Genomic DNA, 26,720 nt, shown 5'->3' on the forward strand with positions numbered 1-26,720 from the left:
ACATTGCCGCCTCCTAGTGGATTGATAGACTGTAAAGTACCTGACATATTTCTGTCGCCTTTGCAGTAAGGGCTTCATGTGCTCACAGTTTTTATCCTCTATAAAGATTTCAAGCTTCTTTTTTTCCTGGATTGCCTTTGCCGTGGTGTAATTGTATCTGTTTGGATTCAGGAGCTCCGGGCAGGAGTGCATTAAGTCCAGGCTGCTATGAAAAGAAAGTCAGCCTGCCATGAATTTTATAGTCTGCAAGCTTCACCTTCAGCTGCACAAGTGACCGAAACTGTGACCACAACCGGACTGCCTCTGGAGGACGACATAGGAGAAAGTGTTCACTGTTCACACTGATTATTACGTAAGACCAGGTAGGCATATTTGTCCATATGTGTGGACATCTTCATACATGCGCATTATATCTGCATGCATGTGTGTTTTTTTGTGATGTGCCAGATGCATAAATTTGTTCATGCTTGCAGTCTATATCAGTTAAATTAATACAAGTTTATGCCCAACATCATGTCCCACTGTAAAAATAACATTACTAAGAAAATTGTTCTGACCATGATTTTACAATTAAGATAAATGTAAACTGGAGTGTTGAGCCATTGGAAGTTGAATCTGTTGTCGTCCAACGCCACAGTTTCATTTTCTGGAAACCAAAGCTAATGGCAATCCGTTTCTTTTACAAAAACAGGACAGGAGCCACTTCAGTGTAATTAATATTACTACCACTAGGCAGAGCCCTAATCCTTCCTATCACCCAAAATACCCAGGAGAGGAGATGATAAAGCTCATGGTTGTTATTGCCCTGGTGTATGCCAGAGAGCTTACATTACTGAACTCAAACTTCATCCTCCTGTTGAGTCGTCTCTATATTTCCAGAGTAAACAGGCTCTTACTGACTACGTCTCCAGTCGATTTGTTTTTTTCCCCATTAGTTTGATTGTTTCTGAATTGTTATTGTAAGTTATATGCAGTTGTGTTTCCCTGGCTCGTTGATTCGCAAGGTTTTGTTTTACACCTGGATCAATTTATAAAGTAGCCTTTGTTGTGTAACAGGGATCTGGGGGATGAGAGGCAGCAGAGGTGAGAGCGGGGTGAACGGGACAGCAGGTAGGTGCTGAGGGAGCTCAGGACAGATGGACAGTAGGTGTCTCTATTGCGGAAAAAATAAACTGTTTGTAAAGTTAAGTAAGGTATGGTTCATAAATATTCATTATTTTTAAACTTATAAAATAATAGCTATACCCAGAAGGTTAAAGGAAGGAAAGAAGTAAGAGAGAAATAGACTGTTTGACAAAGTAAAAGTAAAGTTGCTGTGCTAAAGGTTATATCTGACAACACATAATTCATTTATTTGCTCACATAAGTTGTCTGTGTGGTATGTCTCCGTGGGTGCTTCTACAACCATCTTTGTGAGGACCAGTTTTAGCTTTAGACTATCAGAGTGCAGACATTTTGACAAAGTGAGGACATTTTTGATGATCCTCCAAAGGGCTGTTTGAAGGTTAAGATGTATGGAGTTTGCATGTTCTCTCTTTCCTCTTGGATCTCCGGCTTCCTCCCACAGTCTAAAAACATGTGTGAGTCCTGTGATGGACTGCCGACATGTCCAAAGTCAGCTGAAATAGGCTGCAGCTCCTCCCGTGAGCAGCTATGTATAGCTAATGGATGGATGGAATTAGGTTAGGGTTTAGTGTAAAGGCTGCAGTCTGGTACTTTGTTGTGATGGTTAAGAATGCCAAGGTTAAGATAAGGGAATAGGGAATGTCCTCGCACAGATAGCCACACAAATGTGTGTTTGTGTTAGAGTGTAATAGAAGGAAAGAGTGAAGGAAATCGTAGAGGAACAAGATCTTTTTCACCTTATTCCCCTACTTTCCACCCTAATATGTCAGTACTCCTCTGTGATTCATTATATCAAACCAAAACGATTTAAATACAAAATCACTATGTACCCCCAGAATATCAGTTTATGACACAAACGCTATGCTAGGATCTCTGGATTTGTTCCACGATGTCAGATGTTTAGAATTAGTTTTTGAGTTGAGAAATGTGATGATCTAAAATTGGACTCAGGCAGGATGTTTTTGCCAAAACCTTAAAATCCCCAATAGTGGCGAGGGACATGCTTGACTTGTGTTTGAGATTTTTTTTGCCACATTTATTAAATGAGGTTATAGCAAAACAACACATATTGTACAGTGTTTTGGTGATGAGTTTGACAGAAGTGGGTTGGATAGTAAACGGATGTGCTTTTTAGGAGGAAGTCACCTCAGTCCTGCCAAACATATTTTAGTCAAGGTTAGTGTTAGATTCCATATTATCAGACATTACACAGTGGGTTACCTGCATTTTAAAACATTGATGTACACATATGCGAGATATAAAAAATATGTAGACAGGTATAGTTCAGATCATCAAGCACAAAGCAATGCTCATGAGGGAAGATCCTGAACATCAGGAAACAGCGAGGAAGGAAATCCTTCTTACAGGAAGTGCTAAACAAAGATAGGAACAATGATTGAAAAACAACTCAGCTGAAAACAACATATCTTAGGTGATGACGATGGACTCTACAGTGACACTGTAGGTTCTTTCTGATTGACTTTAAGTTTCTTTTCAGTTTGCTGGCAGTAAGACTTGTGCCAGTGTGGTATGTGTAATGTGGGCATAAAAGAGACGTGTTAGAAAGAGAGTATTCTCATGTTTTCCACTTGTATGTCTATCTGTATATGTATAACTTTAACTGGACTTTTCTGATGACTCCAAAGGAGTAACTGGAACTTTAAAGAGACTCAAACTTACTTAGGTATATTTTTAGAGACTGGGGTGTCTCTGACACCTATCAGAGGGAATAAATGTTTAGTTTATTCTGAATGAATTCAGTCACTTCCAAGAATATTCATCCTACTGTGATGGAAAAGTTTTTTTTGTTTTTTTTTGCCGCTGCGCCAACAACAGCTGTGACATTATATTTTTGGGTCGTCCATATGCTCATCCCAGGCTCGTGAATGTGATACCTCAATAACACTTTGAGGGAATTTCTTCAAATTTGGTTCGAACTATCACGTAAACTCAAAGATGAACTGGTAAGATATTCACAGTCAAAGGTCAAAGATCAAGGTCCCTGTGACCTCATATCCGTCCAATGCTCATGAACAGGATATCTCAGGAACGACTTGAGGGAATCCCTTCAAATTTGGCACAAACGTTCACTTGAACTGATAAGATTTTGGTGGTCACAGGTCATAGTCAAGGTCAGTGTGACCTCACATCCATCCCATTCTTGCAAATGCAACTCAGAAACACGGAGAAAGTATGAGTGTATTTCATCTTTGTTTTTGGATACTGAAATGGTGACACTACTCTTGGGTGTTTAAATCTTCTGTGCTGTTGGGTTGAAGATGTGTGTGTGAACCATCCATGTTTTAGAATCTGTAAATTCTTTGCAACCACATCTATAGTTGACGTATTGTCTGCTATCATAGCCACAATTTTGTATGCTGTCAGAATCAGATTCATTGGCAAAGTATGTGAAATTATGAGGATTCCTTCAACTGTATACTGCACTGTATGAATCTGGATAAACACGGTTGTTAACTGCAACCTGACTTGGCAAAGGCATACAACCAAGAAGTGGTCATTCTAGTTGTCCATGTGGTCTTCCTTCTGTTTTTTATTCAAGTGGCAGTCCAAAGTAAGCAGCACAAGTGAGCAACTGAGCCAGGCAAGGACACCTGGTGCTACTATTAAAATAAACTCTAATAAACTCATATGAGTTTACTCAACATATTCAATTGGCCCCAACTATCAGCACAATTTCCACATGTTACTTCAGAAGTATTTAAGAATCAAACTGCTACACATCAGGAAGTAGAATCTAAAGGCCACATAACCTCACCTCCACAATATTTCCTTACTGCACCGTTTGGCTTTGATAACAATACCTACTATTTTGCTACAGTCAATGTTTACGTGGCAACTAAATGATCAACTATCAGCTCATTGTACAAGCTTCTTTTGATTTCTGCGCTCTACTTAAAGCTGATCTACAGTGACTGACCATTTGAGGTCATGCAAGTGAAATGAGGACACATAATTGAGGGGAAATTCAATGAGAGAATTGAGTAAACAAAGGGACAAAGGGACATTTTTAAAGAGGAGCACTGAGGGAACATAGCCAGGCAGTATTAATTTCCATACAAGGTAATGCACCAAAAGAGGTTTAGAATTGGTATAAGGACCTTTAAATATTTTAATAAATGTGACCATTTCAATTCTTTCCTATTTGTGTTGATTAAGAGTGGGAGGGACAGTGCAGCATGGAGATGTTTTGCTCCTTCTTTTAGCACTAAGCCAGAGAGTACTTTCTCCATCTGGGTAAGATTATTCAGATTCCTCAGTGTTGGATGTTTGATGATGCTGGCAGGGGAGAGCGAGTGTGAGCGAGGCGTGGTGGAGACAGACTGAGAGAATGTGAAGTGAGAGGAAAGATGTGGAGAGAAAAACCAGAGGGGGGTGCTGTTCTCTCAGAAAGACAAGACAGTCTTGACAGCACTCCCCAAAAAAATGCAGAGAATGGGAAAGAACATAGTAACAGAGGGATCTGATAATCCATGCAGACAGCACATATGTTGAATTAGTATGTTTAAAATTTAGAATTACTGTATTGTGATTGTCGCCAAGGAAACCAAACAGATGGGAAATATAATGCCTTAGACTGACATATCTGCAGAGTGAGTATTTCAATGATGGCGTAAGTGATTTCGTCAGGAGTGGAAGACAGCCACAAAGAGACAGGCGGTCCTGCTGGTGAAACACTTCCATAACTCACATCCCATGTGAATCTGTCCTGGCTTGTGGGAGAAAAAAAAGAGGGAGGGAGCAAACAAAACAGGGAGGGAAGGAAAGACAGAAAGAAAGATCTCATCATGTGATTTCTGTTTTTTTTGTTTTTTGTTTTTATTGCTGCACAGTGATTACATGTTTGCAGATTGAGGATCTTAGCAAATTTTTCCAAACCCTCTCAGCTCTCTGTTTCTCTGGCTTCTTTTTTTTCTTCATTATCCAGCAGCATACTTTTCCCTTTACTTTTTTTTCTCTCTCAGTGTGACGTGTGAGTGGAGTTCCTGCCCTTGTTTCATGCAGCATAGTTTAGAGGGAAGGAGAAGGAGTTGTGGAGAGGTGGTCCTAGGCATGATGAATTGAAGGTGTAAACAAGAGGAGCCTAAGTACGTGTGCTTTGTCCTCACAGTGCGAGTTGGGCGAAGGGGGAGGAAAGACACTGGAGAAAGAGACCGAGGCTGTGAGAGAAAGTGACTGAAGGGAGAGAAGATAAGTCGTCTAATTGCGCTGCCCATGGGCAAAAGGTGGATGAGGAGCTACTGTTGAGAAGTGTGTTTGATACAGGAGGAGGAGCACCAGCCTGAGGGTGAACCACCAAGTTTCAGCCTTCTTCCAGCAACAACAGGACAGGATGAGGTACCAAGGCAGGGTAAGATCCAAGACATGATGCTCTTGTTTGCATGTTTAGTGCTGCTGTGTTTGTGCGTTATCTGTACTTATACAACAAAGCACGGGATCCGATCAAGCAACTCACTTTTTTTCCACCCATGGAGACACCATAGAGGGAAAAACAAAACAGAATAATGAGTCACTTGGAGATTTTTCTTCTCCGTCTATGACTCAGTGTGTATTTTGGTTTTTGTTTAAGCTTTAACTTTGGTATTTTTCCGACATAGCCATTCCTGGCACATGAGTGGTAGGGAGCCAGCTGTGGTACCCGAGCAGCTCCCCTGGGACAGAGTGGTGGGGCATGCCTTATAAGGAAGACGATCCGAATGTAGTCGGCCCAGCAGAGCTTAGTCATGGGGCCTCGGGCCAAGTCCCCACTGTTAACCTCCTCGCTGGCTGTCACTGCAGCTGCACCTCCAAACCTGATTTGACCAAAAGCCTCAAGTCAAATCCCACATCAAGCACTCGAGCGCTAGATCAGACTCTCACCGCTGCAACAAGCAGGCCTCAGGTCAGTTCACTGACTACAAAGCTGCAGGGATTACATTGTATTCTGGGTAAATCTCCATCCCGGACATGTAGTCTTTAACTCGTCCACAGTGTCTTCATAAAAAAGGTTTTCACATCCTTTTAAGATTTCCTCTAACCACAGCAGAAGCAGCGTTTCTAATGTTTTAGAAGCATGTTGGATGAGGTTTCTTATCACAAAAAGGGATTTTGTTCCACATGATGTTATGGGGATACAAAACTAAAACCTAAAACTCATGACTGGTAAGAGATAGATACATAAAAACACAATGTTTGGTCTGTTTCTGAGTTGTCAAGGAAAACACTGTTTTGTTGATCCTGTGTGTATCACTGCACAAGATCATTAAACACATCTGAATGGACACTGCACAGATAGTAGCTACTGTCACAGAGGAACATAAAAGGTATGAGATCTAAGGAAGATGTAGAGAAAGCTTCAGGCCGAACACGTCCGTTAAAGTTCAGAGCCAGGTGGTGCTGGCCAATAGCATCTAGCATACAGGTTTTTTTTTAAGTTACAAAATAATGTGGAAGACCACTGCGAGCTATAAGACACTACAATATGTGATATGCTGCAAACACATGCTCTGATTAAAGCTGGTTTAATTGCTTGTTGTTCCATTTGAGTTCTTAAATACAGTGAAAAATCCTTTGCATCTTCTAAATATAAATGGTCAAAGAATGATGTTGTCATTGGCTGCACCTTCATTGAATCCCAACTTCATGTTTGCGTTGCACATTATATTTTGTCACATGGGTAACAAAAAAATTTAGTACCATCCAGTGAACGCCTGCCCTAAACCTGACCCTGACATTCCTCACATGCATCCTTTGGAAAAATTTGAACTGTAATTACCATGTGTGGGAAGCCCACCTGCAAGTGGTAGAACAATACTCTAAGGTGAAGTGGAGAGGAGGGCCGCAGTGGAAGTGTGCGAGTGACTTTTCCTTTGCTCTCACTTCTTGGCCGTCGTCCACTGTTGTATTCTTGTTTTTTTTTAAAGGGTTTTCCTGCATCAAAGTGTCCGGAGATAACGACCTTTATCAGCATTAACCGGCCAAATGAGACCCTTGAGAGGCTTTTGCATTCAAGTAAAACAGAATTCCTGTGGAAGTCTAAGCCCCTTTGTTCCACTCTCTGCTTGTTTTTCCATGAATGTGAAACAGAGAGGCTTCCCTCATAAATGAGCCTTTGATACTGCAGATACAGTGCTATAGTGCATTAATTACACACTGAACTGTGTGTAATATCACCCATAAATATTGACCGCTGACATTTATATCTCTTTGCATGAGTGTGTGCATGTCTGTGCATGTGATATCTGATTTTAGGGCACACCTGAGATTTTTACCATGCTGACTGGTAATTCCTTCCTGTCTGCTGATTGATGTTTGCCATCAAAGTGGGGTTGACATGTACACACTGGCAGCTCTGGTTAAACCTCGTCTGGTGATATAGAACTGTGTGTACTGTACATAAATCAGAATACACTATCTCACCATCACATAACAGAGGAGTCTATCCTGTCTGTTTATCATTTGGATTCCTTAAATGTCTTCATTGTTTAATCTTGGCAAGGCTTAGTGAAACTGTTCTCACTCAGTGTGTTTACACAGGGCTGTTTAGGTGACATGGTCAGTTAGTCTTGGCTCATTTGCCCTGATATTTTTAAAGGATGCTTGTAATATGTATTGTGTTTTTCTATAAATGGATTTATTTTTATAAAAAATGTTATGTGGCAATTATTGTAATGGTGAGCACCAGATGTTAATTTGTTCATAACTGGGTTAAAGTAGCATGCAGGAGATGAAATGGAAATAGGCCTTTTGTGCCCCCTGCTTGTGAGCATAGTGTAATGACATCAGTTGGATGGTTATCAATTAAAGCAGAAATAATTTTTTTCTTTTCTTTTAAAATGTGACACAATTCATGAATGCATCCGCTCTCATTTACACAATCAGCAGGTTGATGGAAGGAGTTTATTCTTCTTCTTTTTTCTCTTTCTGTAGGAGATGGATGTGGAAGGCAGAGTGCGCCTGGTGATGGAGAGCGCCCTGACAGCCCGGGACAGGGTCGGGGTGCAGGACTTTGTCCTGCTGGAAAACTACAACAGCGAGGCAGCTTTCATAGAGAACCTGCGGCGACGCTTCAGAGAAAACCTCATCTACGTAATATTTTCTTCACATGTTTCCAAACATTTCAGTCAATGTGGTGAGACACAATTTGAACGTGGTGTCTGTTCCTCTGATGTTTTGTCTCAGACGTATATTGGGTCGGTGTTGGTGTCGATGAACCCTTACAAAGAGCTGGAGATTTACTCCAAGCAGCAGATGGAGCGTTACAGAGGGGTCAGCTTCTATGAAATATCACCTCACATGTGAGTAAACACCATGGTCCTCAGATGGTTTTGATTAATGGCATCTGAAGAAAATCAGGGAAAGAGACAAAAGTTCCTTCAGATTACATACTTTGTCCGGTTTAAACAACAAATGTTAAAATTAGAGAAAAGCAGCAAATTATCTCAATTAATAAACTGGAAACTGGAAATCTGGGACTGATCAATTAAATCAAATTATTTGTCTCTCAATGAATCTACTTACTATGTCAGCTCTACATATCTTAATGCGTGAATATCAATAGAAATTTTAAATATTCATTGTGTGATAAATATGATTAAAAATTGATCATGAAATAGAATGTTTTACATGCTTTATATTTAGTGATAATGATGGACTGGCTAGTTTTATAGACTCACACAATTTGTAAGGAAATGTAATTTTGAAATGTTTACAAATTGATGATAAGAAGCATGCAAACATTTTAAAGTTTCAATCAAACATAACAGAAAAAGCACTATTTTCATTGTATCACATGACAGAGGTGCACTGGTGTTTGCGTGACTGTATTCAACTGCATGTCGATCTGTAGTCGAAGCTGCTCTTGTGTTTTCCCTCAGCTACGCGCTGTCAGACAACACTTACAGGGCCATGCGGACCGAGAGGAAGGACCAGTGTATTCTCATATCAGGCGAGAGTGGAGCAGGCAAAACAGAGGCCTCCAAGAAGATCCTCCTCTACTACGCCGTCACCTGCCCCACCAATGATGACATGGCTGCCCTGGGTGAACGCCTGCTGCAGTCTAACCCTGTTCTCGAGGTATTTAACCTTTGGCTTTTCAACCTGAATAGCCAATGTTCAAAATATATTATACAGTCTGAAACACCTTTAACTGCTTTCCCCTGATCGTATGATTTTATTTTTGCATTGGTTCACTTAATTTCTTCTGCAAAGGCATTCGGTAATGCCAAAACCCTGAGGAATGACAACTCCAGCCGCTTTGGGAAATACATGGATGTCCAGTTTGACTTCAGGGTAATTGCTTCTTTCATGTTTTTTTCATTCTTTGTAGAAATCAGATGTGCTTACACCACTGTGATAACATCACATTCAGTATAGTTATATCATGGATAGCAACTCAAACATTTAAGCCTCTGTTTGTGAAACCTTTCAGGGGGCACCCGTGGGTGGTCACATCCTGAACTACCTGCTGGAGAAATCACGTGTCGTCCACCAGAACCACGGTGAGAGAAACTTCCACATCTTTTATCAGCTCCTGGATGGAGGGGATGATGACCTACTCAACACACTGGGCCTAGAAAGAAACCCTCAGAACTATCGCTACCTTGTCAAGGTATGTGTGATGCTGTCTGATGACTTACATCTTTTCAAACAGAGGCCTCCTGTATGCTTTTCTACCATCAATTACAGTGTCATTTTTCAACTGTCTTGTCCAGGGCAACTGTCCCAGAGTCAGCTCCATTAGTGACAAGAATAATTGGAAAGTTGTGATGAAGGCCCTGCCTGTTATTGGCTTCACCGAGGAAGAAGTGCAGGTCAGTAGCAATCACAGCGACGAAGGATAGTAACAACACTGCAGTTTTCTTCCCCCTATAAAAAAACAAACATGATCTTCTCATGTTTTTCATGTGACCACATGTATGACACATGTTTACCACATGTTGCAACATATGGAAAAGTTTTTACATGGGAATCTACATGGGCTTCACACATAACACCATGAAAATGTTCCAAAACCACATGTTTCACATGTGCACAATCACATGTATGTGTGCTCACGTGTGATCGCATGAGTTTTTGCACGTGAAATTCATGTCGTTTTCCCTAAAGGGTTTTTCATTCATGTTTTCTGGTTCACCAAAATGACAATTTACACTGTAGAGTAATTGAAATTCGGACGATTTGCAATATACTAGAGAAGTATTTCCGTCATGAACATGTCCTGTTTCTTATCTTTTTTTTTTACACTATCCAAACATCACATTTATTATCATCACAGAGGCATTTAAAAAACAAATAGTTCCAATATGAGGTTGTCTTCAGCTGTCTTTCCTGTGTCTGACCTCAGAAATTGCTGAACATCATCGCCAGCGTTGTCCATCTGGGAAACACTCAGTTTGGGGAAAGTGAGGAAGGAGAAACTTATATCACCACAGAGACCCAAATATCACATCTTGCAAAGGTCAGAATGGTCCCACCAGAATTACTGGCTGTTCAAATATGCTCAGACACTCAGAAAACAGCATCGCTGAGAGCAGATGTGTTGTTGTTTTGCAGCTGCTGGGTGTTGATGGCTCAGCCCTCAGGGAGGCACTCACTCACAAGAAACTCACAGCCAAAGGAGAGGAGGTGATCATAGCTATGTCCCTGCTCCTCAGCTTCTCTGTTGTTTGGTGTGTGATTTCATTTGTTACACTTATACATTACAGATGATCAGCCCGCTAAATTTTGAGCAGGCAGTTTCAGCCCGAGATGCCTTAGCCAAGGCTGTGTATGGGCGGACCTTCACATGGTTGGTGGAAAAGATCAACCAGTCGCTGGCTCTGAAGGTGTAGGAACAGCTCTCACTACAACTCAAAGACAGCAGCAGACATTCTTTCATCATGTTGTTGGGCTGTTGCTGTCATTAATGGCATGATGTGTATTTTATGTTAAGCAGGATGAACTGTACCACAGCAGCAAAGGCTCCTCAGTTATAGGGCTTCTAGATATCTATGGCTTTGAGGTCCTACAGCACAATAGGTATGAGTTATATTCATCCATCCCCTTCTCTGTCACACGTTAATCAGCCTCTTAGCACTGCCTGTAATTCTTTGTCAGTAGTAACCTCTATTGTCACTTTGATGCACTGTAGACCTTTCAATTAACTTTAGCATCATGCCAAAGCATGTAACACACCTGTTAGTCTACTATAGTATACCGTGTCAGTGTCACGTTTTGCCTTGCTTAAGTGTGAAAAATAAAGTGTCGTAGGTTAAGCCATTATGTTAAACCTAAGCCATTATGAGCTTAGGTTTAGGAAAAGCTTCTTTTTTTTTTTTTAAATAAGTAATTTCACGTTAGAAGCTCATGTTTGCTTTTTTATGGACTTGAACACCTGTCTCCTGGGTTCCATCTAACCGCTCCCAATTTGGGCTGGTCATACATGTGTATACAAAATGTGACACTGACACAGTGTCTTCTAGTGGACTGATGGGTGTATGACATACTTTGGGGTGCTTAATCCCCTCTACTTCTGCCTCCAGTTTTGAGCAGTTCTGCATCAACTACTGCAACGAGAAGCTCCAGCAGCTGTTTATCGAGCTCACCCTCAGATCTGAGCAGGAGGAGTATGAGACTGAGGGAATTGCTGTGAGTCCATTTGTTGGTTGGATAGTTCATTCAGTAAGTTTTATATTTATATTTCCATGTCAACTTAACATTGTTTTCCTTTAAATGTAGTGGGAGACAGTGCAATACTTTGATAACAAGATCATTTGCGACTTGATAGAGGAGAAGCACAAAGGCATCATCTCCATTCTGGTGTGTACAACAGCCTGTAGTTCATATGTTTGGCTCTCTATATGGTGTCACTGAATGTTCAGCTAAATACTGTGGCTGTCTTTCAGGACGAGGAGTGTCTGAGACCTGGAGAGACCTGCGACGTCTCCTTTTTAGAGAAATTGGAGGACACAGTGGGCGGCCATCCCCATTTCGTCACGTAAGCATCATCTTGTATTAAATACCATTTTTGTCCTCTGTATGTTAGTGCTGTTCATGTGCATGTGTGTGTCTTTCAGGCACAAGCTGGCGAATGGAAAAACTCGCAGAGTCATGAGTAGGGAGGAGTTTAGGCTGCTGCATTATGCTGGAGAGGTCAACTACAAAATCAACGGTAAGCTGTGATTTTTTAAATAGATCAATCAGTTAACTATTTTTGATTCATGCATTTGTGCATTCATTTACTCGTAAGAGGCAAAGCTTATTACAGAGCATGAACCACAACCCGCAGTCCTCAATGACAAGCTGCAGTGTTTATCCTCTCATTCAGGTTTTCTAGACAAGAACAATGATTCGCTGAACAGGAACCTGAAAGAGGTGAGGATAATGAGCCTCGCAGCAACCTTTAAAAACTTGCCATCTCTTACCATTGCTCAATTGAAGGAAAAGGTGGGTGTGTAGTGTTGACATGTGGTTGTGTGGTTTGGTTTCTATTCAGGTCATGTGTCAGTCAGACAACCAGATTTTGAGTCAGTGCTTCCGCAGAGAGGAAGTGATTGACCAGAAACGCCCAGAGATGGTGGGAATTTTCTCTCTCTCTCTCTCTCTCTCTCTCTCTTTGATCTATTTTCAACTTTTAGGCATGGTTTCAAATAATGCATTTCTGTTGTTTGAATGAAATAAATAAAGACACCTGAATGCTTTTTCTCTTTCTTTCTCTCTCTTTTTCACATACATACAAATATACAAAGAATATTACATAACAATACATATTTGTCCTTTAGGCTGCCACTCAGTTCAAAAACAGCCTGATGAAACTTATGGAGATCCTCATGTCTAAAGAGCCATCCTACGTGCGCTGTATCAAACCCAATGATGCCAAGCAGCCAGGTACACTTTTACATCTTTTTAAACAAATTCTCATATAAAAGCTGTTTTTCAGAGGATGTCCAGTAGTCAAATAAGACCACAAATAATTTAAGGCAGATCCTAAATAAAGACTGAGGCGAAAAGGGGGTAAAAACTAGATTACATATATGGTAATGGCTTAGGTGGTAAATAATTAATAATAATAATAATAATAATAATAACTTAACTTAGGGATATAACCAGAAAACAGTTTATCAATATGATTAAAAAAGTAACATTAGAATCAAAAGCAGGTCTGTAATTATATATAGGACATGAATGATTGCCTTGTTGTCTCTTCTCAAGGCAAACAAAGCCTCAGTCACTTACTGCATGTTATTAATGTATAATTTCCACTGTTGTGTGGTGTGTGTTTCATATACTTTGTGATAACCGTATCACTGCCTTTCTGCAGGGAAATTTGATGAAGTCCTGGTCAGACACCAGGTGAAGTACCTGGGCCTGATGGAGAACCTGAGGGTCAGGAGAGCTGGCTTTGCCTATCGTCGTCGCTTTGAGGCCTTCCTGCAGAGGTGACTCACCTCGTCTCTTAATATTTTACCTTTTATTTTTATTTTTACTCTGTTTACTTTGTGTTCAGCTTTCTGTCATTATAATTCTGTACAAATGCTGTCAGGTACAAGCCCCTGTGTCCCGAGACATGGCCCAACTGGCATGGCAGACTCGTGGACGGGGTCGCGACACTCCTCAACCACCTTGGCTACAAAGAAGAAGAGTACAAACTGGGCAGGTAATTTGTTGTTGGAAATAGAGGACAGAGTGAAAACATTTTCAGATTACAGGTCAAGCTACAGTAAATGTGTGCATTAAATGTTCCTTACTTTAGTGCAGTTTGTATTTTTTAAATGGCTTTGTGGTGAATACACTTCTTTTAATTACCTTATTGCAGATCAAAAGTCTTCATCCGTTTCCCAAAAACTCTCTTCACCACTGAGGATGCACTTGAGGCAAAAAAGCCAGAGATAGGTGAGTTAAAAGGATTATAAACATGAACACCATTTCCTTCCTGGAAGAAGAGGTGGAGGTGGCCTATAGATACCTGGTGATCACCTTGACAACAGGCTCGAAAGAAAGCCTGTCACCTCTAAAGGAAGGGACAGAGCAGACTCTACTTTTCGAGGAGGGTTAGTCTTAAATTTGTGCAGCATCATGTTGCCCATCCATCCATCCATCCATCCATCCATCATCCATCATCCAGATGGAGGTTGCAGTAAAACATCTCATTACAATCATCACCCTCTGTCGCACTGAACACATTTTAAACACAATCATTGGCTATATAAGACATACACAGAATATCCTTGTACCAACCAACATATCTAATCAGTGTGATAAGAAGTCCTGAGCTGAACTATGAGTCAGCTCCTGTGGCAGAGAAATCACCCCCCAGGACTTGTGGAAGGCCTTGCTGGAAAATCGTAAATCCAGCTATCACTACTTCACTTTTCTCTGTTGTGTTCCAGCGTTGACCCTGCAGACGTCATGGAGAGGCTACAGGGAGAGAGCCAAGTACCAACGCATCAGACATGCAGGTCAGAGCTCACCCTACTGTCGACTCCCCCACATGTTCCCACCTCTCCCTCAGAACAATCCCTAAAACATCAATAACAATAGGTTCATTACGTTTGTGTGTTTGATATTCTTTTATCATTTTGGTGCATTATAATTTGCAAAGTTTTTACCTCTCATAATTGTTGACTTTGAATTTCTTCCCCTGTTATATTGAGATGATGTGCTTTCTTCATTTATATATTTTCCATTTGCTCCACTAACTTTGGGATGTTCTCTTTGGTTGAGTATAAAAGTTGTCTTGGTGTTAATACATGTGTGTGTGTGTGTGTGTGTGTGTGTGTGTGTGTGTGTGTGTGTGTGTGTGTGTGTGTGTGTGTGTGTGTGTGTGTGTGTGTGTGTGTGTGTGTGTGTGTGTGTGTGTGTGTGTGTGTGTGTGTGTGTGTGTGTGTGTGTGTATAGTGATAGTGATCCAGTCGGGGTGGCGAGGGATGAAAGCACGCAGGAGAGCTAAAAGGCGTCGTCAAGCGGCTGAGTTAATACGCAGGTGCTTGACTGATTCTTTGCTTGTTTCTCAAATTTTGCTGCAGCATTTTGTGTATAGTAAATTTCCTTCCTTGTTTCTGACTTTTTTTTTCAGGTTCATAAAAGGCTTCATCTACCGTCATGAGGCATACTGCCCCGAGAATGAGTATTTTCTGGATCACGTCCGCTACTCCTTCCTCAAGAATCTACGGAAAAACCTGCCCAAGAGCGTGTTGGACAAAAGCTGGCCGACACCGCCCCCCTCCCTCGTTGAGGTACAAACAGCCTACACACTCAGAGGGTCCTTCTGCTGACTGAAATCATTATACACAAATAAAATATTATACACATAAGTCATCTCTAGAGTTACCATGCTTCCCTACAGGCCTCGGAGCACCTTCGAAGGCTGCACATGAGGAACATGGTCATCAAGTACTGCAGGAGGGTGCAGCCTGAATGGAAGAAGCAGGTACACTGATGACAGAAAACATGACTGTTCCTGCTTTTTAAAAATAAATAAATCTCTGCTCATTTTTCATCTGGCTTGATTTTTTTTTTCTCTTCTAGATGATGCAGAAGGTTGTAGCCAGTGAGCTCTTCAAGGACCAGAAAGACAGCTACCCTCAGAGTGTTGGAAGGCTGTTTTTGGACTCCAGGCTTGGTACATGTTCATACATGCATTCATTACATCTGTACTTATCAACAGCACACACTGGCAAACATTCACAGAGGCTTTCATTTGCTTTATGTAGAACGGGAGCAAATCAACCTCAAAGTCGTCCAGACTCTCGGCAATGAAAAAGTGCAGGTGGGATTAATTTTTTTAAATATGATAATGATAGTAAAATGCTGCCTCACAGTAATGTGTCTCCTTGTGCTCCTCAGTATGGTGTCACAGTCACAAAGTATGACAGGAGGGGTTTCAAGCCTCGCCCTCGCCAGCTGCTCCTCACCAACACCTTTGCTGTGCTGGTAGACCGGACCAAGATCAAGCAGAGGATCGACTATGCAACTCTGAGAGGTGAAAACATATGTATTATAATAAGATACTGACTAATGTCCTCAAATCCATCATCAGGGTTTGTAATAGCCCTGATCATGGATTTCAGGACATCGACGACATTGTTATACTTTTCAAATCAAGTTTATTTTTGTTTGGCCTAGTTGTGATAGCTGAATGGCTGCAACTTTTCTGTGCACTTTAGATGAAATATCCATGGCAACCATGTAGTGATTGTCTCTAAAGGGCCTTCTTTGGCAAAAAATTAAAAAATTGTTTCAATACTCTTTGAACTGCAAAGACAACCATTTATAAAGAAACCAAATCAGGGGATGGAGACATTACTTCATTGTTGCTTGACTGTTGTAGTGTTACAGTAATTCCTTTAACATTGATTTTACTGGCTAGTTCATTAAGTGCAAGCGGTGTTTTCCTCTTCGAACAGGTATGTCTGTGAGTGCTCTCAGCGACGGGATGTTTGTTCTTCACATGCCCACCGAGGACAATAAACAGAAGGTACAGTGGGACAGAGCAGTCACAACTGTTTACGAGTGCACAACTATGCAGTTGCAATCCAACTGTGTGTCTCCCTCAGGGTGACGCAGTGCTGCACTGCAGCCATGTGATCGAGGTAGTGACCAAACTAGCCATGATGGCCAACAAGACCAACTACGTCAATATCAGCCCGGGCAGGTGAGCTTCTGTCTGACTGCTTTCCTGTGGTTGAAAATAATTTTAGTCAAGTACTTTAACTTAAGTACAATTTTGAGGTACTTTTATTTCATTATTTCCAATTCTTGATACTTTACACCTGCCCTCCACTACATTTCAGAGGGAAAGATGGTACTTGTTGGGGGGGTTAAGCTACCCAGCAGCATGTACAGTAATCAAAATCAGCTGCATGATTTGTAACACGTCAATTTCACCCTAATGAGTACTTTTTTGTTTGGTACAATGAGTATATTTTGATGCCAATACTTTTGTACTTTTTACTGAAGGGAAATTTTGAATGCTTTTAAGTGTGACTGAGTGTTTCTACATTGTGGTATTGCTGCTTTTACCTAAGTAAGAAATATGAGTACTTGTTCCGCCACTGCCGACTGCCTCTCTAACTCTAACTCTAACTTATCATCTTACCCTCTCGCTCTTTGTTACCTTTGCTGCTGTGGCTGTGCAGCATTCGGTTTGCTGTGGCTCGAGGCAAGGAAGGAATAATTGATTTCGTCCGGGGCTCCGAGCTAAAGGTGGCCAAAGGCAAACGAGGACATCTGCTAGTGGTGAGTCAGCGACTGTTCTGATATCATGTGGGGAGCCGGTGGGGAGGGAGGCAGTGTTTTGATATGGAAAACATTGACTGTGTTTAATCTGATTACACTCCTCAGACTGCCCCTCGGATCAACGCCACATGAAGAAACAGTAACCAGAGACATAGCAATCCATTCAGCTAACTAGAGGATTGCCACATACAAGTTCTTAGTTATTTGTCAGTTTGAAGCTGACAGGATGATACCACAACATACTCAACAGAGACAATACTCCTTACTGACTCATATACTGTACATCCTCATTATAATATTATATCATTCAGTGTTGCAGTAACTATTAATAATGAAGGATTTTTTTTAAAAACAAAATCATAACATGAAGTTGCCACTGTTCCAAATGCTTTATCTCTTTATTTTAAGTCATACACAACAATATTTCTCTAATAAATATAACATTTCTTCTGTAAAACACTGTATCTCTGTATTGCAAAAGAGCTACAACAAACCACTTTGAAATAAATAGAATGTTAATAAATATGTTAATAAATAATAAATATGTGTTGGGAAAGTCCTGGAGATTGAGGGTTGCGGTGGGGAAAAACAGGATTTTGGGAAGTGTTCTCTCTTCTGGAAGCTTATTTCTAACTTACAGTTAGGGGTAAGACAGAAACTCTGGGAAATACCCAAGAAAGCCCTTAAATAGACAGTAATACATCATGTAAAAAAAAAAAAGAAGCAGACTCATGTAAATAAGAGATCTGTGTTGACAACTAAAGCACTGACTAAAGTTATCACAAGTATTGTTCCAATTGCTGAGTATTAGTTCAGCTCTTCTCTTTTTGTCTGTTTCTGTGCGTGTGTGAGTTTTCTCTTTTTTTTTTTTTTCTCAGTACTGCGTCATGCATGTGTTTTTGAAGCCAGCAGGAGAAAGTCTCTTGCCAGCTTGGTGAGGTAAAGGTCTAGATCTCTCAGAATGATGTAACCCTCCACCCGGCTGTCCCAGACTGTTTTGGAGCTGCTTTCTGGGCGTGAGGGTGTTTGCACCGCAGCAGACATTGGTTTAATCCAGGAGCTATTCATGTTGCTCATCTGGAAAAGACAGTAAAAGAAATGTTATCAGAGCAGTTTTTGTGTCACTTCCTCAAAAGCCCGCGAGAGAGAGAGGAAGGGGACATACTGGGGGGATTTGACTGGGAGGACTGTGGATACCTGACTGTTGACTTGGCTCATCAGGTCTCTTAAGTCCAGCTGAATATGCTTGATGCTCTGAGGTAAAGTGTTTCGGGGCGAATGCACCCCCATCTGCTCCTTCTCCTCCTTCTCCAGCTGTTTCCTTTTCCACTCCAGCATACTCCAATAGGCTTGCATGTCCCAGAATGCTGCATGCAGCCGGTCCCAGTCCTGAGCACACAACAAGAAACAAGCACATGATTACATAATGAAATGTTGTGCAACCCCCCCCCCCACCCTTTTCTATGCTTGAACTGATAAAAGGGGAACTCCACTAAAATTTTCGTAAATTTTACATTCTGCAAGAGCAGATATACTGATGATGTCATCAGGTTTCCATTTTTTCTCATAACAATGGAAAAAATATCAAAACAGTAAAAGATATTCTGAGAAAACTTTCAGAAAATGTTTTGCTGAAAAACAACCAGATAGGCAGACACTAACCGTCAGCTGTAGCCACATGGAGAGGTCTGTAGAAAGTAAAGGCAGGTCCTTCAACTGTTGACTTCTGTCCTCAAAAAACCTATTGTCCAACTGCTGCTCCTTCTATTGAAATAAACAAAACAATGATTAAAAAAAGTTGCATTTAAACAAACAACGCAGAGGACTCGGAGTAATGTTTAGTACTCACATATTTTGTCAGCAGCTGCTGCACACGGGTTCGGGTGGATCTTGTGAGATGGAAGTTGCCATTATACATATTTCTCTGGAGACGTTGGGATGGAGAAGATGACTCCACACAGTTCAGTATGCAACAAAGGAGGATGAGAGCCTGCCACCAAACAGTCATCTGAAATAGAATCCAGAATTATCAGTTACAAATCATCTGCTGCTTACAGATCATTTATCTTTTATCATTGCAATACAAGGCCTTAACGTGTGCTGTTGAAATGAGTGCTGTCAAACAGCAGACGCTGTAAGTATAAACTGAAGAAGGACAAAACAAAAAGTCTACCTATGGCATGACTACAGTGTTCTGGTCATGTACAATGGTTCTCTTCATGGAAACTGGCACTTTCCATATTTAGAACCCGAAAGGAAGTCCGTTAATATTTCGGTATTACAAAACAAAATGTTTTCATTCTTTTGTAATTCAGTAATACTGTAGTTGGTCTGGTTGCACATGCATAAATGCATAAGTGACTTGATTCCTCTAAAAGGTTTCACTGTGGAAATAAGCATGCCATCTCTTCTTATTTTGGGTGGAGATCTGCAACATAATGTTTGTGCAGGATCCTGAATCCCCCCCTCCTGACTACACATTACAGATTTGCCAGTAGACCACATCACAGCTGGCCTGTTGCAAGTGCATGAGTACCATTTTTTGTTTCTTGTTCAATGGTAGAAAGAAGAAACAAATCTTCCTTTTCATTTTGGTTATTTTAGTCAGTTACATCCTGTGTTGTTGGTGCAGCACAGTTTTCTGGTTGACTCAACATATTTCTCAATCACTGAAACCATGACAGTGCTCTCTCATGTTGTTTACCAAGTATTATACTAAAGGCTAACCCAGTTCAGAGCTACAGCACAAAAGTTACAACAGACTGATTTGACAGAATATGAATATAAGATATCAACAAGTATTCAGAAACACAGTAGCTGTTCAACAGGCTTTTACTTGAAGCTTGACATGGACACAAAGTGTGTCTAAAAAATGAAGGCAAAATGTTTCCTTCAAGTTATTCCATGTACATATATATACATATACATATATACATATATGTATATGTATATATACACAAAAACATTGTCTAAAGCGTCAATACATTTAAGATGGGCTTACCTTGAAGGACAGTGAACGTCACTCTAAGTACGATAACTTCATACTGTAATGAAGCTCACATACAGTATATATATTAGTTCATTTTCTTGCTTTCAGTTTCAGACGAGTCTGGAGTTTTTTTTTTCCTTTCTCGCTCTCTCTCTTACTCACTCTATTGCAGCATCTTGTGGTCACAAATATGATTTAGAAAGAAAACTGATTTGTCACAGTAGGATATACTCTTTCAAGCTGATCTCTTTTTTCTTCTCTTTTTTCCTGTTTTTTCACCTTCAACATCATTTAATTTATGTGGTAAACAGTTTTCTAGCCTTATTGTGTGATTTTGCTCTTGTGGCTGTAGGTTTGTGTACTCAAGATGTCACATCACATCTTTACAGGACACACAGTCAATCAAACATGATATATACGGAAAGAAAGCAAATGAGAAAATAAATCTTCAAAAATCAAAAATCTTCATCAGTGTGAACTGCTTGAATGTTATTTTCACAGTTTGTGGCAATGTGTGGTTTTCACTGTTAATTAAACAGTGAGTAAACTCAATCTATTCCAGCAGTTTCATCACTTTTTCTTTTCAGCAGTTTTTTTCTTTCAAGACTCGGTGAAGTTCAGTCTTGACTGCATCTTCAGGGAATGTTTCAGGAGTCTCATGATGTAGGCGAGTAATGACCGAGGCAGTTTCACTCAAGATCACAAAAACAAAACAAAACAGAGAAAAACATTTTAAAAAAAGGCCCCTGTTATCATGAATTTTACTGTCATGGTCACTTATTGGAAATGTAAAGTGTTTGATCATAACTACCAATTGTTGGGTTGGCACAAACTTTGCTAAAACAAAGTGTTTGACATCTTTTTTTCCATAAGTACCTTTTCTTTGTTGGTCTTATTTCTTGTATTTTATTTGATTAATGCCTCTATTAATACATTTCCTTTTTGTTTTGCATTTATTATTATTGATACGTATTGGTAATCAAGAGTAATTATTTTGTAAACTTTAATTATTTGTAATCATTCTTATTTTAGTGATGTTTGTGCTCATGACTTTTTTACTTGAATGAATGAAGATGATCATTACTATATTACAATTATTATTATTTGTATTATTTTCATCATTACATACAATGCATTTGACCTTCTGTATGGTCTCCAATCATCTCTCTAAGGTGAACCAATACAGCTTATTTAAACTTATCCTGCGTTGATCTTTCAAAGTAGAAAATATATATTTTTGGCAAAGACAACAGCTTTCTCTTTCATAAAACTGTGCGACCATTACACATTTTTTGAGGTGAATTCCTAGCCACATATACATCCAGTGGATACAATCTGGGAAGTCACCCAACGTCCAAATGAATGAAAACTGGGGATGTTCGGTTGTCTTGTTGGAATTTGAGCAAAACCGTGGGTTGATCAAAGTTTTAATATTTTGATATTACCTTGGAAGAAATATACTTTCATATTGTAAACTCCCATGAAATATGTGAGTTTGTTCAGTGTACTGAAACCAATGCTGCTGATTTGTATATTTATCTCTAACACAGCTGCATTGAACATTAAAGAGGGCAGAACACCATTACATATACTTCTGCCCTCCATTCAATTTCCAATTATGTTATATACATCACAGCATTTTAAATGGTCTGTCTTCAGTATTTATTACCTGCTTCTCACTGGGACCTTTTTCACTTTAAAGTGTGTCTGGGACAAACAGTAGGGCAAAGATAAGATATTTTTTTTACAAAAGTTCCTCTGAGATAAGTCCAGGTGGTTTCAAAATATCAAAAAATCTGAATAAAATTCTTGAAAATTCCTCATTATTAGAAATACTACCAACTGGAGGTTTCTGCCTACCTCTTTGTGGGGTGGGAGTTTCTGTTTGGCATGTCCGTGGTGGTTTCTTTGGCAGCATTGAAGTCTAAACCATTTTCTCTTCACTGTACTGCGCACAGCTGGGGCAATAGGTTATTGTTATTGTAAGAAAGTGTTCATGAGGATTCAAAGCTCATTCTTTTTGGCCTGATAGAGAGCAATTAAAAACTTCAATGATTCTGTTTCTTATTTACAGTTTAATACTTACTTATCATTGCTAACTTACTGTTACCAATGGGGGTATTTGTGACCATGTTCCTTTTTCCCTCATAGAGTGATTATAAATCTAATTTAATTACATAATTCATGGTAAATCGATGTAAATATTTTACTAATACTAAACATATGAGCTTTTTGCAAAACTGTTGTGACACAAAATTAAAAAAAATAAAAGAACGGAAGAGATGGGGTAATGCAGTGAAGCTATATATTGTCTTTTTTTCTAGTTTTTCTACAGTTATTGGTACATCTCGGTTATAAGGAATTACAACAGTACAACGTAAAACTAGACTATAGCCTCATGTCTCAGCATCAAACACAATAATGTTTAGTTTTTGTCTAAATTTAGAAGTAGAATACTCTAAAATTACAGGTCATTTGTTTCATTTGGCTTCATAGATGTATAACGCTGTGAAATAGAAATTTCATTGAATTCAATGATTCAACAATTCAATTGAAGTGCCTCATAAAAATATTGCCTGAAGGAAGCATGTATGAGGTGAAAAGTATTGGTTCTAGCACAGAAAAACTCTGTGTAACTCCTCACTTTTGTGTGTGCTGAAGAGTCATCATTACATGAACAAACTGGAATCTGTTTGACAAATGTGATTTAAACCAGCCTAGTGTGGTTCTTTTAATCCCCTAATGACATGTTCTAGATTCTGATATAAAATGTTTTGATTAAAGCAGGACAAGTACACAAATGGAATCATATCGACTTGAAACTGTTGTTGTTGATTACTTTAAATCACGACATGAGATGGTTGCTAAAGTCTGGCCCTTGTCACAAGCCGGCTCAATGCCTATGACAAAGAGGATGGGAGACCAGACAGGATTCAAATGTCAATGCTCAACTTTATTTTAAATAAACATAACTATTTACAAGAGAAACATGGGGTGTAAAGATGAGTTGCATCAGTGGGGATTGGACTGCACAGATGGGTAAGAAATGTGTGTGCAGGTGTTGAAGGTGGAAGGACGGCCCAGACAAACCAAACCCAGGAGATGTGGACCTAAGGACAGTGTGAAAGACAATAATCCCCTGCGTTCCGAATATCTTTTTACTTTTTAGTACGGACTACAGCTTCCCTTAAAAAGTGTCTTCTGTTGCATGTAGTATGAATACAATTGGGACATTCTACTTCCTCATAAAATGTTTGTAGTAAAAAGAAAAAGGATGTGATTTAAAACGATTACACCTCTTTTTAATGCTTCTTCTTCTTTTTCATTTTGCGGGCGGATCATTAGTGCCACCAACTGTCTCAGCAGCTCAGTCGATGTGACATATCTTCCGCTGCGCAAAGGATTGTGGGTCAGAACAGCTCAAGTAGCATGCTGGTCTGCATACTGCAAAATACGACCGTATGTAGTAGGACATCCTGGTACTTTTGGCATCCTACGTCTAACATACTAAGTATTGGGACATACAGTACTAAATTTTTTAAGGCTTACTAAATAGTATGGTAGTATGGATATTGGAAGGCAGGGAAATAAACTAGGCTGATATTTGTCATACTTGTAAAGTGAGAAGTCATCCTTGACAGATGGCATCAGCACTTAATTGTAAAGCCTTGCTTTAATTGCCTTGCCTTACTGAGTTCAGCGTGATCAACCCTGACCCCACAGCACCTTATAAGACCCCAGGTTTCTCGTTAAAAAAAAAACAGATCTTGATCTACATGAGACTTTCTGAATAAATAAAGCATAATATACTGCCCAAATGTGTGTTTTGTCTTAGAACATGATGCTGTCTTTAAATGTACAAAAAGAGACCATTCAAAGTAGTTAACTATGTAGCCATCTGAATATGTAGAGGAAAATGTATATAAACTACAATAAACGGGTTGGTAAGGCAAAGAGGCTGACTTCCTTTTCAAAAAAGAAAATGCTGAGCTCCTCTTGAATTGTCATGAAACAGTCGGTGGGGAATTTGTACATTCAGAGAAGGGCTTCCCTCGTCCTCGTGTCATCCTCCCTCCTGCCACACGATTTACTTGCAGTCTATTTTCAGTCTCACTCATTTGTGGTTTCAAGCCCCCCCTTTTAGTTTTGTTATGCATTTCCTTCCTATTTTAAAACATCCAATGCTCCACCCAATCCCAATTCTCCTATTGAGTTTATTATAAATGAGGTATTGTTTTCATATAATGTTCGGGACTTAATGGTTCTGAGTCATTTTGGTATTTTCATATTCACATATTTAATGGATTATACAGAAATGTTGCGGTACAACCAGCAATACATTTCTAATGCATCACCAACAGAGATTTAAGAACGATTTTAATTCTAAATTGACAACATTTACTGTGTCCGCTGTGTTTACTTGTTCATAGGAGTTAATTGATTTGAAAATAGTACACATTAACTACCTTGCATTTACAGGTAGGTTAAATGACTAGAGTGGAAGATAACTAAATAAATACATAGGTCTGAAAATTATATTGCACACAAAACATTAAAAACCATTGAAATAATCATAAAGGATCTGGTAATTAATCGTTAAGACAGACCAACATCTAAGATCTGATCAAATAAAATTCCAGCAACATTACATTCACAGATTAATGGTATGTTTACATACAATTCTCAAATTTAAACGTAACATAAAAAAACAACAGCAATAAAAAAAAAATTAAAAATTCAATGCACTGAAATCTCTTTTTTTGTTGTTTTTAAAAGTTGCAACATGTACATAAACGCAATTATTTTAGATTACAGTGTGACCCACTGACATAATATGAATTATATCTATTGTACTTTTTAACACACATTATTGGTGTTTCTCACCTGTCTGACAGGGTGTTTGTTTGGATGCACTGACACAACAGGGACATTTTGAAGTCCACAAGAACAAAAGACAGCTGCACAAAGTGTAGTTGTGACAACAACACATTTCTGACCTGGCTTACGCAGTTGATCTGGTTTAAACACCGCAGGCTTTCTATTTGACTTGGATCACTTGTATAAAAGAAAGGGTGAGGGTGTTTAGGGAGAGCAGCTTCATTAAAGGCTGACCAAGACTATTCAGTCTGCTATACAGCTTCACAGTGGGGATTTTAAATGTATTAGGTCGACAAAACTTTGTGAGGTGTTATGCATACACCTGGATGTTTGTCTTTATCTTTATCTATTGTATTTCTGATAAGCAAAGCTTACAGTATATCAAAGTCAAAACATGATTCTTGTTCACTTTTCAGAAGGCCTGTTCAACACAAAAACTTAATCTTGGGTTGCTTTAAGATTCACTTTCTTATGAAAATATTGTACTCTTTAAATGTTCTTTATTGTAATAAGTTATTGAGATATAAAATATATTATCCAGTTAAGGCAAATATCAGAGGGCTTATCAATTTGAAACATTATTAAAGCTGACATTTAGATAGATTCAAACATGGATCAAACAGAAGAGCAGAAGTGACATAACTCTCCTCCATAAAACTGAGGCCCAATCCAGTCTACTGTCATCTGTGTAGTGACTCCTGGTCAGGATCATTTGAATCTGATTTTTTTTCTGTGATTAACTGTCTCTGGATGGCTATAGATATTAGAAAATATAATACTTTCGTAGCGTTTAAGTCGTTGCAATAGTACATATAAAGAGGTTTAATGCCGATTGTATTTTAAGTGCAAATCATGCAGGAAAGTTTTAGATGACTGATGGGTAATTCTATTATTTTTGACCCCACTGCAGCCATTTATTGATAATTAGATTCCAGGAATTGACAAATTCTGACAGAGAAAATACCATTACATTAAATATGTTGATTGTGATGCAATGTTCATACGTTTCAATTGTTTCTGGATTTTTCGTCAATGGCAGATGCACTGTTCCCCTGGTTTACCAGATACTATGACTCAGGAGGAAGTTCCCTTAACTGTCTGATATATGCTGCATCAATATCTGACTGATCTCACCCCCGAGCCCAAAACGTAGCTATAAGTCTACATAGCTCGTAATCAGGTCATCATTGTAAAAGAAAAAAAAAGAAGCTTTTATCAGTTACATTGTCAATTTTTTTTCAGAGATAGCTCTATTTCCTAAAACATGACCCTTGATTTTCCTCCATGTTCACACAAACATCTGAGGACAGCTGCACAATCACAAAAAAAAAGATGGCCTTAAAAAAATAATAATTTTGATTTATGTCACCACCAGCTGGGACAGGGGCTGACATGTTTAGACAGCTTGAGGGTTGAAGTCCACGGGGTTAACATCCTGGGACTTTTTACATAAGAATTGTTGTCTGTGCCAGCCTCTCATCCTATAAAAGCAGCCGAGTTCACTGCAGAGCTA

The 26,720-nt window shown here is 39.4% G+C and overlaps 2 protein-coding genes across 6 annotated transcripts; one reads left to right on the forward strand and one right to left on the reverse strand.

The window, feature by feature from the left end:
- Positions 1-271: 271 nt before the first annotated feature.
- Positions 272-17,899, forward strand: myo1ca (myosin Ic, paralog a). 5 transcript variants are annotated; one of them, XM_069687363.1, is made up of 33 exons: positions 272-362; positions 5,255-5,494; positions 8,053-8,211; positions 8,305-8,420; positions 9,000-9,198; positions 9,334-9,414; positions 9,554-9,733; positions 9,837-9,935; positions 10,469-10,582; positions 10,678-10,749; positions 10,830-10,949; positions 11,057-11,142; positions 11,646-11,751; positions 11,842-11,922; positions 12,009-12,100; positions 12,180-12,274; positions 12,431-12,477; positions 12,599-12,679; positions 12,885-12,990; positions 13,424-13,541; positions 13,646-13,759; positions 13,919-13,995; positions 14,493-14,561; positions 15,001-15,085; positions 15,179-15,338; positions 15,449-15,532; positions 15,631-15,724; positions 15,816-15,871; positions 15,949-16,084; positions 16,509-16,579; positions 16,659-16,756; positions 17,241-17,340; positions 17,446-17,899. In XM_069687363.1, exons 2-33 carry the CDS (start codon positions 5,477-5,479, stop codon positions 17,470-17,472), a joined length of 3,141 nt encoding a protein of 1,046 aa, XP_069543464.1. In that variant the 5' UTR covers positions 272-362; positions 5,255-5,476; the 3' UTR covers positions 17,473-17,899. The 5 variants fall into 5 exon arrangements, with proteins under 5 accessions (XP_069543464.1, XP_069543466.1, XP_069543465.1 ...); XM_069687365.1 differs by lacking the exon at positions 272-362 and adding an exon at positions 4,718-4,736; XM_069687364.1 differs by lacking the exon at positions 272-362 and adding an exon at positions 4,980-5,116.
- Positions 17,900-18,171: 272 nt separating this feature from the next.
- On the reverse strand, positions 18,172-19,258 carry LOC138614133 (uncharacterized). Its single transcript, XM_069687371.1, has 4 exons — positions 19,190-19,258; positions 19,003-19,104; positions 18,529-18,729; positions 18,172-18,417 (listed from the first exon to the last, which is right to left on the reverse strand). The coding sequence occupies exons 1-4, from the start codon at positions 19,256-19,258 to the stop codon at positions 18,226-18,228; spliced, it is 564 nt and encodes a 187-aa protein (XP_069543472.1). The 3' UTR covers positions 18,172-18,225.
- Positions 19,259-26,720: the final 7,462 nt, after the last annotated feature.

Source organism: Brachyistius frenatus, unplaced genomic scaffold (genome assembly GCF_029030835.1).
Source record: "Brachyistius frenatus isolate BFR_SWC_R1_liver_20210118 unplaced genomic scaffold, ASM2903083v1 Contig_456, whole genome shotgun sequence".
NCBI classification, from domain to species: Eukaryota; Metazoa; Chordata; class Actinopteri; family Embiotocidae; genus Brachyistius; species Brachyistius frenatus.

Bases quoted from the DNA above. Each gene is read 5' to 3' on its own strand.
- LOC138614133 (XM_069687371.1), bottom strand. From the start codon at position 19,258: ATGTATAATGGCAACTTCCATCTCACAAGATCCACCCGAACCCGTGTG. The intron at 18,730-19,002 runs GTTAGTGTCTGC...TTGTGTGCTCAG, and splicing joins CCATGTGGCTACAGCTGACG to GACTGGGACCGGCTGCATGC. The intron at 18,418-18,528 runs GTCCTCCCAGTC...TGTCTTTTCCAG, and splicing joins TCAACAGTCAGGTATCCACA to ATGAGCAACATGAATAGCTC.
- myo1ca (XM_069687363.1), top strand. The intron at 11,923-12,008 runs GTGTGTACAACA...GCTGTCTTTCAG, and splicing joins AAGGCATCATCTCCATTCTG to GACGAGGAGTGTCTGAGACC. The intron at 12,991-13,423 runs GTACACTTTTAC...GCCTTTCTGCAG, and splicing joins CAATGATGCCAAGCAGCCAG to GGAAATTTGATGAAGTCCTG.